The sequence below is a fragment of the Nematolebias whitei genome, chromosome 15, assembly GCF_014905685.2.
Source record: "Nematolebias whitei isolate Nwh7 chromosome 15, NemWhi1, whole genome shotgun sequence".
Lineage (NCBI taxonomy): Eukaryota > Metazoa > Chordata > Actinopteri > Cyprinodontiformes > Rivulidae > Nematolebias > Nematolebias whitei.
Window position 1 is genome coordinate 32,256,150 of NC_056512.1, and position 12,956 is coordinate 32,269,105.

Consider the following 12,956-nt stretch of genomic DNA (forward strand, 5'->3'; position numbering starts at 1 on the left):
TATATATATATATATATATATATATATATATAAATATAAATAAAGGTACAATATAGAATGCACATTCTCATTTGATGCAATGTTGTGTGTAATATGAAGGACATTCACAAATTAAAAATAAAAACTAAACAAAATGCTAAGTGGAGTACATTTTCTATTTAAAACTTTCATAAAACTTAGCCTCTGTGTGCTCGTCATCAGGCAGGATTTAGCAAAAATCTCTGCAGCATTTTAAACTCAGGAACAGACAGAAAAATGTGAAAAATTATGACATTTAACGCACATCACTGTTTGCTTGTGAACTATAGGTAAACTGTTAAATATTTAGTCCTGTATTTTATGTTCAACTCTAAAATAACATGGAATATCCATACAGCATTGTTCTTCCTGTCTTAACACAACAATGGTTATGTATTTAGTAATTTCAGAAGAAAGTCTGAAGTAAAAGCTTGTCCAACATCGTTATTCGGATAATATACATTATTGTTCCGTTTTCTAATCTGTTTTCTAATCTGCTGTAACATGTAACTAAAGGCATTTTTCCACTTCTCTTTTGAAGAGTTTGTGTTTAAAATATCCCCCTAAAAATTATGGCCTCTCTTCACAATGACAATATGTTATCAGTTACAGCTAATCCAAGAACTGGTGTCTCACTTTCATTCTGGAACAGAACTGCAACTTCAGAACCACAACATGTGAGCTATTGGTGCTTAGTGTATTTTTGGTTGATGTTTTTCTTGGTTCATATCTTAGATGTTATCATTGTTTTTATTTTACATCTTATTTTTGGATGTAACAGGGACCCTGTGTACATAATTTCGTTCCACCACATGTACCACATGTGGTGCGGACGACAACAAAGAATCTCTGACTCTCTGACTCTGATGTTCGTGCTCAACTCCCCAGGCAGAGCGGCAGAGTTCTGAGGCGCCTTAAGAGTTCACAACCCCACAATTTCAACCTATCTTTCACCCCATGGATGCCCTTTAGAAATAGTTGTGCAAAACAAAGTTGTCTACAGGCTTCGTTTAGGGTATACAACAGTCCCATTTATCATTGGGGGATCTGTACCTTGAAGCCCCGCGATAAGTGAAAAACCGCAAAGTAGGAATAGTATTACAACTAGTAAGTAGTAGTTATTTAAATATTTATAAGGTGTTTTAAACCCTTTTCACACTACTGCAATATTCTATACAATGTTTCTAAACTCTAAATGCTCTTAAAAAAAGAGCACAGTGATCATGATTTCAGCTCTCTGCCTATGCTGCACTCTCGGCCACGCCCACTTTTCCATTCTGCACAGAGATCAGCTGATCAGCTGCAGGAGGAAGCTTATCCTGCTGTGTGGGCTGCACAAAGGTGCAGCAGGTGCTAAGTAATTCATTTTACATAGAAAATTCCATGCCCATTGTGCAGCGCATCCATCATTCATCCAATTGCGTGTCGTGGCCAATCTTATTTTGAAAAACTGCGATAGAGCGAGTCCGCGAAAAACAAACTGCGAAGTAGCGAGGGACTACTGTATCCACAAAAATACCTGTACTTCAGAGTACAAAATTGCCTTCATTAGGTATGAAAGTACCAATACCAGTTTCCGTTCTTGATAGAAAATCCCTTTTTATCACAAAAATGTTTTATTTTGTGAACTGCATGTGAAGATGAAACGAACTGTGGATCAGATAATTTTTCTGATTTTCATAAACGGCAACTGATGTGACTTTTAAAGTGATGACACCACAGAAACAAGACAGCTCTTTGGAGGAAAACTATTTGCAGCAGAAGCCTGCAAGGATGTTTGTAGTGTTCTTATTGCAGCTTTTCAAAAAGAAAATCATCCTCCTGTTGAGAAGGCCCCAGTATTCCTGCTACAATAACATCTGAGACTAAGAGAACAAGTCATTGAATTATATGCCAATGTGATTAAAAGCATCAACATTGTTCCCTTCTGCAGCTGAAAGAAAAACAAGAAAAGGTGACAAATAAAATTAAAAGCCTTTCTCTAAGAAATGCATCTCATCTGATGTTATTTATGTCAGAATGTTAACATAAAATAACTTTATATCATGCAGACAAGGATCGAAGTTTTAAAATAACATTATGCACAATCTCATTTAATATTGTAATATTTTTTGAGATATGTTAGACACTAAAAGTAAGTGCTGAGGATAACTCTCAGCTACGGACACTTCAAATATTAGCTCAATATCTGTAAATCTGACAGGTCCATGAAATATTTTGCTAACACAACACAAATGCACGTAAGAAAAGCTTTTGTTGCCTCTTTGCCTTTGGCAGCAGGTGATAAATATTTTTGAGTTTTAAGAGTTTGACTTAAATAATTAGATTCTTAGCTAGGTGATCCAGATGCAGAACATCAAGAAATTCTAGGAAATTGTCTCAACCGAGTTTATTATGCTTTAAATGTCAAACGTTTCTCCTCATGATGATGGACAGCTACAATGGTGCGATTATGTTCTCCTAGTTAGGTCTTTGGTGAAAAGACAGTGATTTACTGCAGGGAGAAAGAGGAATGAGGTACAAAAGAAAAATGTATTTGCTCATCTAATTTAGCCCGTTCCCTGAGAGCGGCATTCATCACCATTAGTGTTCATTAACCTGAGTTAATGCTCGTTAGGCAGCGGAGTGCCGGCAGCAATCTGCAGCTCGCAGCAAACATTTCTTTTTCCATTTGCAGACACTGAGTGAGCGGGAGAGCAGTGGATGAAGGCGGGGGTGCTGAAGAAAGTGGGGACGAACTTGTCAAGCTGTGCCTCCTAAGAATACCTCTACTCTGCAGGAGATGAAACAGTTTCAAATAATTATGTGCAACAGTCTCAGCAAGGAATCTGAGCACCACAGCATCTGTCATTTAGCATGCATTACTAGAAAAAAACAAACTGAGCAACTTTCATTGAGATGACGTGACAATATTTTAAGATGGTTTTTACATGAAGAAATCATAGATGAAGCACAACTGCTCAAACTTGTGTTAAACTGGCAGTTTGATCAGCAGTCAAACACACGGATGGCTTCAAAGCTGCTGTCTTTTAAGAGTCCTGAAAATGTTCCAGGCTTCAACCACTGCTTGGATAGTAGTTTAATAAAAGAGTCAGCAGGGGAAAAAATTGTTGGGTGAAATGCCAGACGGAGCAGCAGCAAATTAAAGTCCAGGAGACAAGATGAGGAGGTCACAAGAGAAGGAGCTCCAGAAGAAAAAAAAAAAAAAGTATAAAGAAACACACAGCAAGGGATCTGCAGAGTGATGAGGGTTTAAGGGCGTAAAATCATAACAGATTTAGAAAGAAACTTTTTTTTACAAGCTGAACAAAACACATACGTAATATCCAATGAGCTGATCATCTGTTAAGAAAATCTTGGTGTTTTTCATGGGAGATACACTGCCTGGTCAAAAGAAAATCGCCACCTGGATTTAACTTAGCAAATAGATACAAGCCTCCTACTGGATAATTACTGCATGGGTGATTATCTTTCAGCTGGCAACAAGTTATTTAACCCCAACTGGTGCAATGAGTTGCTTCTCATTTCTTAACCAACCATGTTGAAAGACACATCGCGTGGTTGTGGAAAAGATGTCAGTCTGTTGGAGAAGGGTCAAATCATTGGCATTCATCAAGCAGAGAAAACATCTAAGGAGATTGTAGAAACGACTAAAATTGGGTTAAGAACTGTCCAACACATTATTAAAAACTGGAAGGATCGTGGGGACCAATCGTCTTTGAGGAAGAAATGTGGCAGAAAAAAAATCCTGAATGATTGTGATCGGCGATCACTTTAACGTTTGGTGAAATCAAATAAAAGAAAAACAACAGTAGCACTCAGGGCTATGTTTAATAGTGAAAGTAAGAGCATTTCCAGACACATAATGTGAAAGAAACTCAAGGGATTGGAACTGAACAGTTGTGTAGCCTTAAGAAAACCACTAATCAATGAGGCTAACTGGAAAAAAAAAAGGCTTCAGTTTGCTAGGGAGCATAAAGATTGGACTCTGGAGCAATGGAAAAAAGGTCATGTGGTCTGATGAGTCCAGACTGACCCTGTTCCAGAGTGATGGGCGCATCAGGGTAAGAAGAGCGGCAGGTGAAGTGATGCACCCATCATGCCTAGTGTCTACTGTACAAGCCTGTGGGGGCAGTGCTATGATCTGGGGTTGCTGCAGTTGGTCTGGTCTAGGTTCAGAAACAGTACGTGTTCAAAGAATGAAGTCAGCTGACTACCTGAATATTATGAATGACCAAGTTATTCCATCAATGGATTTTTTTCTTCCCTGATGTCACGGGCTTATTCCAAGATGACAATGCCAGGATTCATTTGGCTTGAATTGTGAAAGAGTGATTCTGGGAGCATGAAGCATCATTTTCACACATGTACTGGTCACCACAGTGTCCAGACCTTAACCCCTTTGAGAATCTTTCGGATGTGTTGGAGAAGGCTTTGCGCAGTGGTCAGAATCTGCCATCATCAATGCAAGAGCTTGGTGAAAAATTAATGCAACACTGGAGGGAAATAGATCTTGTGACATTGCAGAAGCTTATCAAAACAATGCCACAGCGAATACATGACGTAATCAAAGCTAAAGGCGGTCCAACAAAATATTAGTGTGCAACCTTTTTTTTTTTTTTTGGTGGCAAATTTTTTTTGGCCAAGCAGTGTATTTTAAAAATGTCCCACAAGGGGGAGAGTCTTAGGCTGAACAAAACATTTACTGGAGGAATTCTATTTTTTAGCTGATAGAAAAAGCCATCACACATCCCTTTGAAGAGCTGAAAACAGCAGCTGGAGAGAGGAAAGTTACGGGATCTCAGTTCGGACCATTACTCATGTGATCCAGTTCTGGACAAACAGAAGAAAATGGATGTGTGGTGCAGTCAAGTTTCAGTCTCTTTATATTTTGTTCTCTTGCTTCTTAAAAAGTTAAATCGTTTTTATTCCACATATTCCCTGTAAAAAAAAAAAAAAAAAAAACTTTGTATTTTACATAAAATTTATTTTTTAACTAATTTGATCAATTTGTGCAATACAGTTTTTAAATCTTTTTGTTTTTATTTATTATTTTCTTCTTTCAGCTGCTCATGGTAGTTGATTTTACGCCGGAAGCCCTTCCTGACGCAACCGAGCTACCACAGCCCTCTGTGTGGAGCAGAGAACTGCAGACTAGGGAACCCGGAGGTTCAGATGGTGGGGGCTAAGGACCTTGCTCAAGGGTTCAGAGTGGGGAAAATGTGGGTGCTTCACCTTTCCCACCCACATTTTGATGTTACTGGTCCGTTGGATCAAACCACCAATCACAGGCTCACATTCTCTAACCTCTGCGCCACTACTCCCCTACTTGGTGCCCTTACAGTATACTGTTACTAAATAGGAAAATATAATTGACAATTGTTTGCACAAGTACATTCAAATGAGAGCTTTTATGGATAATATTAATGTTTTCTGGGATTTTTGAACTGAACAAAAAAGATGTTTTTGTATCAGACGAACATAAACTGTGTCAAGATGTTTTGACGAAGAGACGTTTAGGACAAACCGTCAGAATTTTATACTTAAAAAAATATTCTTCCCCTTGAGGGCAGGATCTGGGTGTGTATGTGGACACTTTGTGGAGAAACCCATCATTGACAAAATACTCGCTTTGCTTTCAAGTCAAATATAAAACTGAAGGCACATGCCAAACTTTGCTTGGAAGCCAGGTCCATCGTATTCAAACAAGACTGTCCTGATCTTGGTTTGCAAGCAGAGAAACGTTAAAAGTATGAAACATAAAATGAACAAGAGGAGCTTTACTGGGAGTTTAACCATATTTCAACAATTTCATGCAGGATCAATAAAATTCTATCTTATCTTATCTTAAGAGACGGGGGTACTAACAATAACAGAGAAGCAATTAAATCTGAAGTACATGAACTAAAGCACTGTGTGAACTTGAGCATTGGTTATTAAAATAACTAGTTTGAGATTGAAATAAATAAAGAGCATTAATCCCTTTTAATATATTAGACAGAGTGTCCTTGGAGTTGAGACTGGGATTAGACCAAAAGCAGATTTTCAGACAGAAGAAACTTGTTTGTGAAAGAATGTTCGAAGCGCTGCGTGTTGGATCTTGAAGATGCTAGAGACCCTGCTCAACACGTGAAGGTAAACCGTGTGTCAGATTGCTGACAGTTTGTTTCTCATATTCCCCTGTGGCTCCTTCCAACATGTTTGTGTTCTTATTCTCTCTTTCCGCTTTCGGTTTGGATTCTTGCTCACATCTGAACTTGAGCAGAATCTTTCCTGCTTCAGTGATCAGAGCTCTAGACATGTCACATTTTTCTGACATGGACTGGTAACAAACAACCTTTTTCCTCCATTAGAGCGAGCATGTGGAGTGTTTTCTTAAAAAAAAAAAAAAAAAAAAAAAAAGAAGAAGCAATTTAGTGCCCAATGTCAAATAAAGCAGCTGAAAAATGGCCTCTCTTTGAACAGTATGGTTCACTTCGTTCACAGACAGAAACAGCAGAGAGACGACTGGAACGACTTTAACCTCTCTGACAAACATTACAGTGATGTGAAGGGCAGTAAAGAGAAAATGGAAGCTTGTGAAAGGTTCAGTTTTACAGCCATACCTGCTTATTATCTGATGTTTACAAGTGCTGAACTGTGACATAATTTATTTATTTTTAAATGGTAAAGTGCTCCAGACATTTTTTTAACCTGTAATATTTCTATTGTGGGCGTAAAAACTCTGAAAACTTCCATTTCTTGTCAAACTAATGTGTCCTTCACAGTCTTTGCTCATTACAAAGTCATAGAGTGAAGGTCACAATTTATTGTTATTATTGTTTTAATTATTATTATCATTTTTATTATGATTATTAACTAAATCCAATTTACACTTCTCATTATATATGCATGTGTGTGTGTGTGTGTTCAAGGTTAAAGGTTCTTTATTGACATTTTTATCACATGTGGTACATGAGGTGGAACAAAATGGTTTACACAAGCTCCCATATACACCCGAACATAGACAAAATATAAAATATAAATATAAACTGTATACAAGGATCTAAGACACAGTATATGCCAAACACTAATAATGTACAATAATACAGTATATTAAACAGCAACTCAAACATGAGTTTGTATGAACAGATGGTTATGAATACAGGCAATAAATCAGCAGCATGGATAAGCAGCAGCATGGATAAGCAGCAGCATGGATAAGCAGCAGCGCAGATAAGTCACATATCACCAGTTAAAGTGGCATTACAGTGATGGTGTGTGTGTGTTAAAATGTATCTTCTTTTTCTGCTTCAAAGTTGTAAACATTTATAGATCATGTCTTGATATAAGTATCGCTTATGCACAATACATTTTAGATTCGTTTAAAATATTGAACAGGAAATGGGGAAGTATTTGTAAAATGTTCTTTTATTTTCATTATATACCGTCTAAATCCCAGCAAATAACCATGTCTCTTATTTTAAAACAAGATTACTTTTATCAAACTCTATTTATTTATGCACAATTTGAAAGATTATTTGTAAAATATTTGTTAATTTTTTCATATCTTCAGAATATTAAAAGAAAATTGCCATGTTAACTTTGTCTAATAGTTTTCTTGGAAAAAATGTCAGGAATGCAAAATTCTGATTACAGTGCCTTAAAAATAATTAAACGGATAATTTAGTAGACTTTCAGGACTGATTCCACCACAATGAATTAAACAAAGACTTTTGTGCCGTTTCCCTGTGTGATTTTAAATTAAGACCATGTATAATTTAGATAATAGAAAACTGGTCTTCAAAACATGGGGTTACAGATAAAAAAAAAAAAAGAAAAAGTAATTTTATGGCATTCTGTTGTGTGCTGCTAAATAATCTCTGTGGTCTTGTCTCCTCCAAAGCTTAATTATACACTTATCAGCAAAATGTAACTGCAGAATGTGCGCAACATTCTGTATGCTGTCATAGTGGTGATTTTATTTAATAAATTACTTATTTAAATAAAATACACAATAAATAAAATCAAACAAAAGTTTATTAGGGCAGATTTCTTTTAAATTGTCTTTTTTTTGTTAGTTGAATCTATAAGATAAATATGAATATTTAGCCAATTTTAAACTGTTATTTAAATTGCGTCAAAATCTCTAATCAAAGCTATGATCTAAATAGGAACTCTGGACTGAACTGGTCTGCTTATGGGATTTTTTATCAGTCTCATCTTTAATAATTTAATCTGTTTTATAAGAGCTTTTGTTGACATTGTGCATAAAGCGTGAACATTTAACATTTTCCCTGCACCAGACAGACCGGGCACCACAACGCAAAAATGCTTTCACTTTATCTCAGTAACACAAAGACTCAGCTGGGAGCTCTTTGCAACAGTTTATCCATTCTCACCTTAATTGTTCCTGCCACACTGAAACATTTAGACATATTCATATCGACAACATGCTGGTATCTGAACTGAAGCTGGTCCCAGAGTTCTTCATTGAGTCTTCTCACAGCATCATAATTGTTTATCTTAATCACTTAAAGAAGACAAATCTCTCCTCGGAGACTCGTAAAACAGATTCTAACTAAATTGCTAAAAAGCAATCACCCCTTCAGGAAACAGGAGCTGCAGTAAAATGTATAAACAAGAGGTCAGAGGTCATATTTACAGTATTTTTCTTTGTATAAGTCATAGGTTTTTGCATAATTTACATGCCCTGCGACTTATAGACCGAAGCGACATTTATGGATTTTTCCTCATATTTATAAACCATTTTTTGGCTATGACTGTTTTTATTCATTCTAACTGGAAAAAAAAAAGAAAAAAGAGCAGTACCACTTTCAGCCACTTGATGGTAGCAGAGTAGTAATAGAAGTATGGCATGCTGTTGTAGCATGTAATAGGGAAACCTGGCTATAATGACAAATTCAAAAAAGTTCAAGACAAAAACAAGTGGACTTTATTTATTATACTTTATACTTTTTTCTTGAACTTTTTTGAATTTACCATGTCCTGGTTGACTGAGAATCTTCACCAGCTTTTAATGATACAGTCGGCTTGCCATAGACTTCCCACCTTGGTTCTGCTTGCTGCTTGGACCGACCGTCAATCCAGCTGCACCGCACCGGCGAAATGCAGCTAATTTTAACATTAAAGTGCATTTATTAAGCAAATGTTAGATTGATACACACCAATATAATTTAGAGCAATGTTAAAGACTTGTTAAATTCCTCCCGTGCACGCTCCCACGGCTGCCATTTGGCAGCCCATCAGATTTTGGCACAACACCAACCCACATTTCTGGGTTTGGCCCACATTTCCGGATTGTCAGCAGTGATGCGTAACAAACGCAATGTCAGCGGTGATGCATAATAGATGCGACTTATAAGGCGAAGCGACATATTTATGGATTTTCCACTTTATTAGACAAATATGGACTGATGCGACTTATATGGCGGTGCGACTGGTACGGCAGAAAGTACAGTAACACCCCAATACTCTTTGGACTTCATATTCTGCTTGTTTGAACTAAAAATTAACAGATTTACTTTGTGACATGCTTCACAATGAGACTGTAAATATCTTATTGTGAGAATGAGAACACTTTACTAAATCCCATTCTGATGGCTTTTCCTCCTATTTGAGGCAATAAAGTCAAATTGGTCCAAATCTTTAAAAGCTTATTTCTTCCAAATTCATCAACTTCCATTTCCCCCTGTAGCGGTATGGGGTGTAAATATATGTTTATTAATTATGAGCTATAACCTTGTTTTTGGGCACCACCTCTCTATAGAGGAAATAAGTCTAATCAGTCTCTTGCCCCAAATTAGCAAAGTAACGTGGATTATTTTCCTAAAGGGATTGAATCAATTGATACACACAGATAAGCCAAAAATAATCACATTCAGTTATGTTTTCATGTTTTTTTTTATTATAAAAATAATAACGTGGGATAAGGATAGTGAAATATATGCATAACAACAGTACTTATTATCAAATTACTGAATCAAAGATCTAATTATAATTAAAGTTAATTTGAAACTTTAAAGGCAGACTTAGGACTGGTTTCTGTTTGCGAAGTGGTTAAAATATATCTAAGGTGAGCTGCTTCTAAGTGTGGACACCTTGACCTTAATCAGGTCTCTCTTGTTAATGAGTCCTCGAGGCTCAATGGGATTTACCTGTCTAAATAAAGGTTGAATGAATGATCACTAGCAAAGCATTAGAAAAGCTTTCTTCTACCAGGATGTAGATAGGTATTGAGTGGTTTCCTACAGCTGCTAAGATACCAGCAAAGTCTCAGATGTTCTGGTGACTGAGAGGTTGAAGTTTCCTCAAAGTTCACCTGTTATTGGTTGGAGGAACAAAGGTCCATGGTTACTGGTTCTGGCAGTCAGCTGGGATTTACCACTTCTCTACAGTGGGATTCTAGTTGCATGGTAAACAACTGGAGCCCTGGGTTATGGTGACGGTTAAATGCTGGGTTCTTTGAATGCCATATTTTTCTTTTTGTCTGACTTTCTCTCTTGCAGGTACTTCTTTCAATTCTCCGAAGTCAAGGATTCTTCTCACAAGACAAAACTCAAGTCTGTGTTCAAACAGACTGAGGATTGGTTAAGCCACAAGAAAGGGCATAGTTTTTTTTTTTTTTTACTTTCTCAACCAGTCAGGTCGGAATTACAGGTAGATTTTGAGGCGGTTTAGAAGCTTAGTCTTTGGTTTTTTTTTTTTAACAAGACTTATTAAATAAATATAAAATCATTGCGTTCTGCCTCAAAAGTTTCATTCTCAAGAGAAAACAAGACAAATGTATTATCTTGAGAGGATTACTTAAACACAAATTTCTCGTGAATATACATTCAAAATATGACAGCTTTTGAATTAAACTTAAAACATGCAATGTTTTAACAGAGGTGTTACCGTTGACAATAAATCTCTTGAAAAAGCAACGTCATTAGACGACAAAGGCTTTTTCTTTTTGTTCCATCTTCCCATGAGAACGAGACTGAGAAAAGTACTTCTTTTTGATAAGGGAAAATATCAAATGTAGCGAGTTCGGATGTTTAGAAACTCCAAGGTTAAATTGAACAAAGCCTCTTTAAAAACGAACTCTCAGTTTCATGGGAAATGAGTTCATATTGTGTTTGTGAGGTTAACACAATAAGTTTTATTTTTTAATTACAGTAGTGTCAACTTGGGAAGTTTGTGAACTGAGACGAATATTTGTAAAATGATGTCTGTTCGTTCCCAAGAGAAAATATTTGTCGTATCGTAACAGTTTCAAACACAAGGAATGATGTTTGTCTGAGGGGTGTGTCCCCTTACACTCCCCTAAAAAATCCTCTAGATTTTCTGCATTTCACCATAAAAAAAAAATCAGAATCGTACATGTTTATTTCCCCATTTAAGTCACGAGAGACTTTTGTCTCATTTGAGCATTTTGTGTGAAAAGAACAAAATGTTCTCATCTATAGATGTAACTTTTGGAGCACGAGTTGATGGAAGAACAACAACGTCTGTTCATGCAACAAGTGAGAGAAAGGAGCTGGACCTAACCCAGAATGAGTCAAGAGACAAAAACGGTGACCAACCTGTATGTTGTCGAAGGACGATTTGTTAGTGACGTCGTACAGCAAAAGGAGAGCTGAAAAAAATAAAATATTATAAGTACATAAAGCAGCAGCAAGAGTAAAATGTTAAACACTTTGATGCAAAACATTTCAATTTATGCTCCAACCTCAATTGCTTAAACCCATTGAAAATAAAAAGCAGCTATTTTGTACTTTCACTGTCGGCAGAGGGCTTGTTAACTGGTTTTTGTTCTGCAGAAAACCAGCGGGGAGGAAAAATAAATGAGACCACAATGATAACATGGCTCAGCCAGACGTGTTACAAGTCTCTCCTGTAATTTGTCATCACTCAATGGTTCATGGCAAAGATTGTGAGAAAAATGGAACAAATTTTCTCTCTGAGTAAAAATACAATATATATTTTGAGAAGCCAATTTTTTTATAGATGGAGTCAAATGAGAAAAGATTAGTGCACTAAAGAAAGACTGTAAACAGATAAACTAAAAAAGCAAAGCAAATATGAATAAAGCAAGCTAAACTGTTAGAAACCTGAAGGAGGAAGGAAAATAATAAGAAAAATGTGACGTGCAGTTTATGATTCATTTTGCCCCTTCAGTACCATTTCACCTCATGCACTCAATAAAAATCTTCATATATTCCCATTACAAATTTAGCTTTCCAATAAAATATGCATCACATTATAAATCCTAAAGTCACAAATCAGATTCTGAAAATGCAATCAGAGCAGCATCAAATAACCCTGAAGTACTTCCTTCTACAGCCTAGCAGAGAAAAGGAAACACACTTTAACTGTGAGTTGCAAAAACAGTTAAATTTTTGTTATTTGTAGAAAGTCATTTATTTAAAATATGCATGCCTCACTAAATTCACTAAATCAGATCTCAGATGTTAGTTTCTGAACTATTCCTTTTTCTTTACATGCTCACTTTTACAAATTAGACAATTCAAAATACCATACCAAGCTCAGATAAAAACAAAAACATTAGCCTAGCATGCCACTTCTAAAGCAGGACTGATCGACTAAATTGCTCAGGGGTCCAAAGTTCCTGAAAGCCAAGAGCTCAGGGGCCAGACATCCAGCAGTTAATGCCATTAAGTAAGTTTGTTTTATGATTTAAAATCTAGTTTTATTAAAAAAGGAACTCATTGGTGGGCTGAACAGAGTTCACCTATTGGTCTATTAATCTGCAGCAGCAAAGAGGAATTATTGTAATAAATATGAAAGGGAATATGGGGCAAACAGAGGGAACTTATCTAATCTCTGCTGATATTTATTCATCCAGGACACAAAAGAAGTGTTCTGGTCATCATGTACTCTCTATAAAACAACACATTAATAAATGTTAAAATGCGTTTTAAACAATTGTCGCA

At 36.3% G+C, this 12,956-nt stretch overlaps 2 protein-coding genes across 2 annotated transcripts in view; one reads left to right on the forward strand and one right to left on the reverse strand.

Moving 5' to 3' along the window:
* Nucleotides 1–12,956, reverse strand: part of LOC119421674 (ras-related protein Rab-26-like) — a 156,412-nt gene that overhangs the window by 107,085 nt on the left and 36,371 nt on the right. Inside the window, exon 5 of the mRNA XM_037689022.1 lies at nucleotides 11,586–11,638. Within this exon, the coding sequence (XP_037544950.1) occupies nucleotides 11,586–11,638 (53 nt within the window). The remainder of the gene's footprint in view (nucleotides 1–11,585; nucleotides 11,639–12,956) is intronic.
* The window catches only part of cant1a (calcium activated nucleotidase 1a), an 865,245-nt gene that overhangs the window by 44,759 nt on the left and 807,530 nt on the right, over nucleotides 1–12,956 (forward strand). The window lies entirely within an intron of this gene.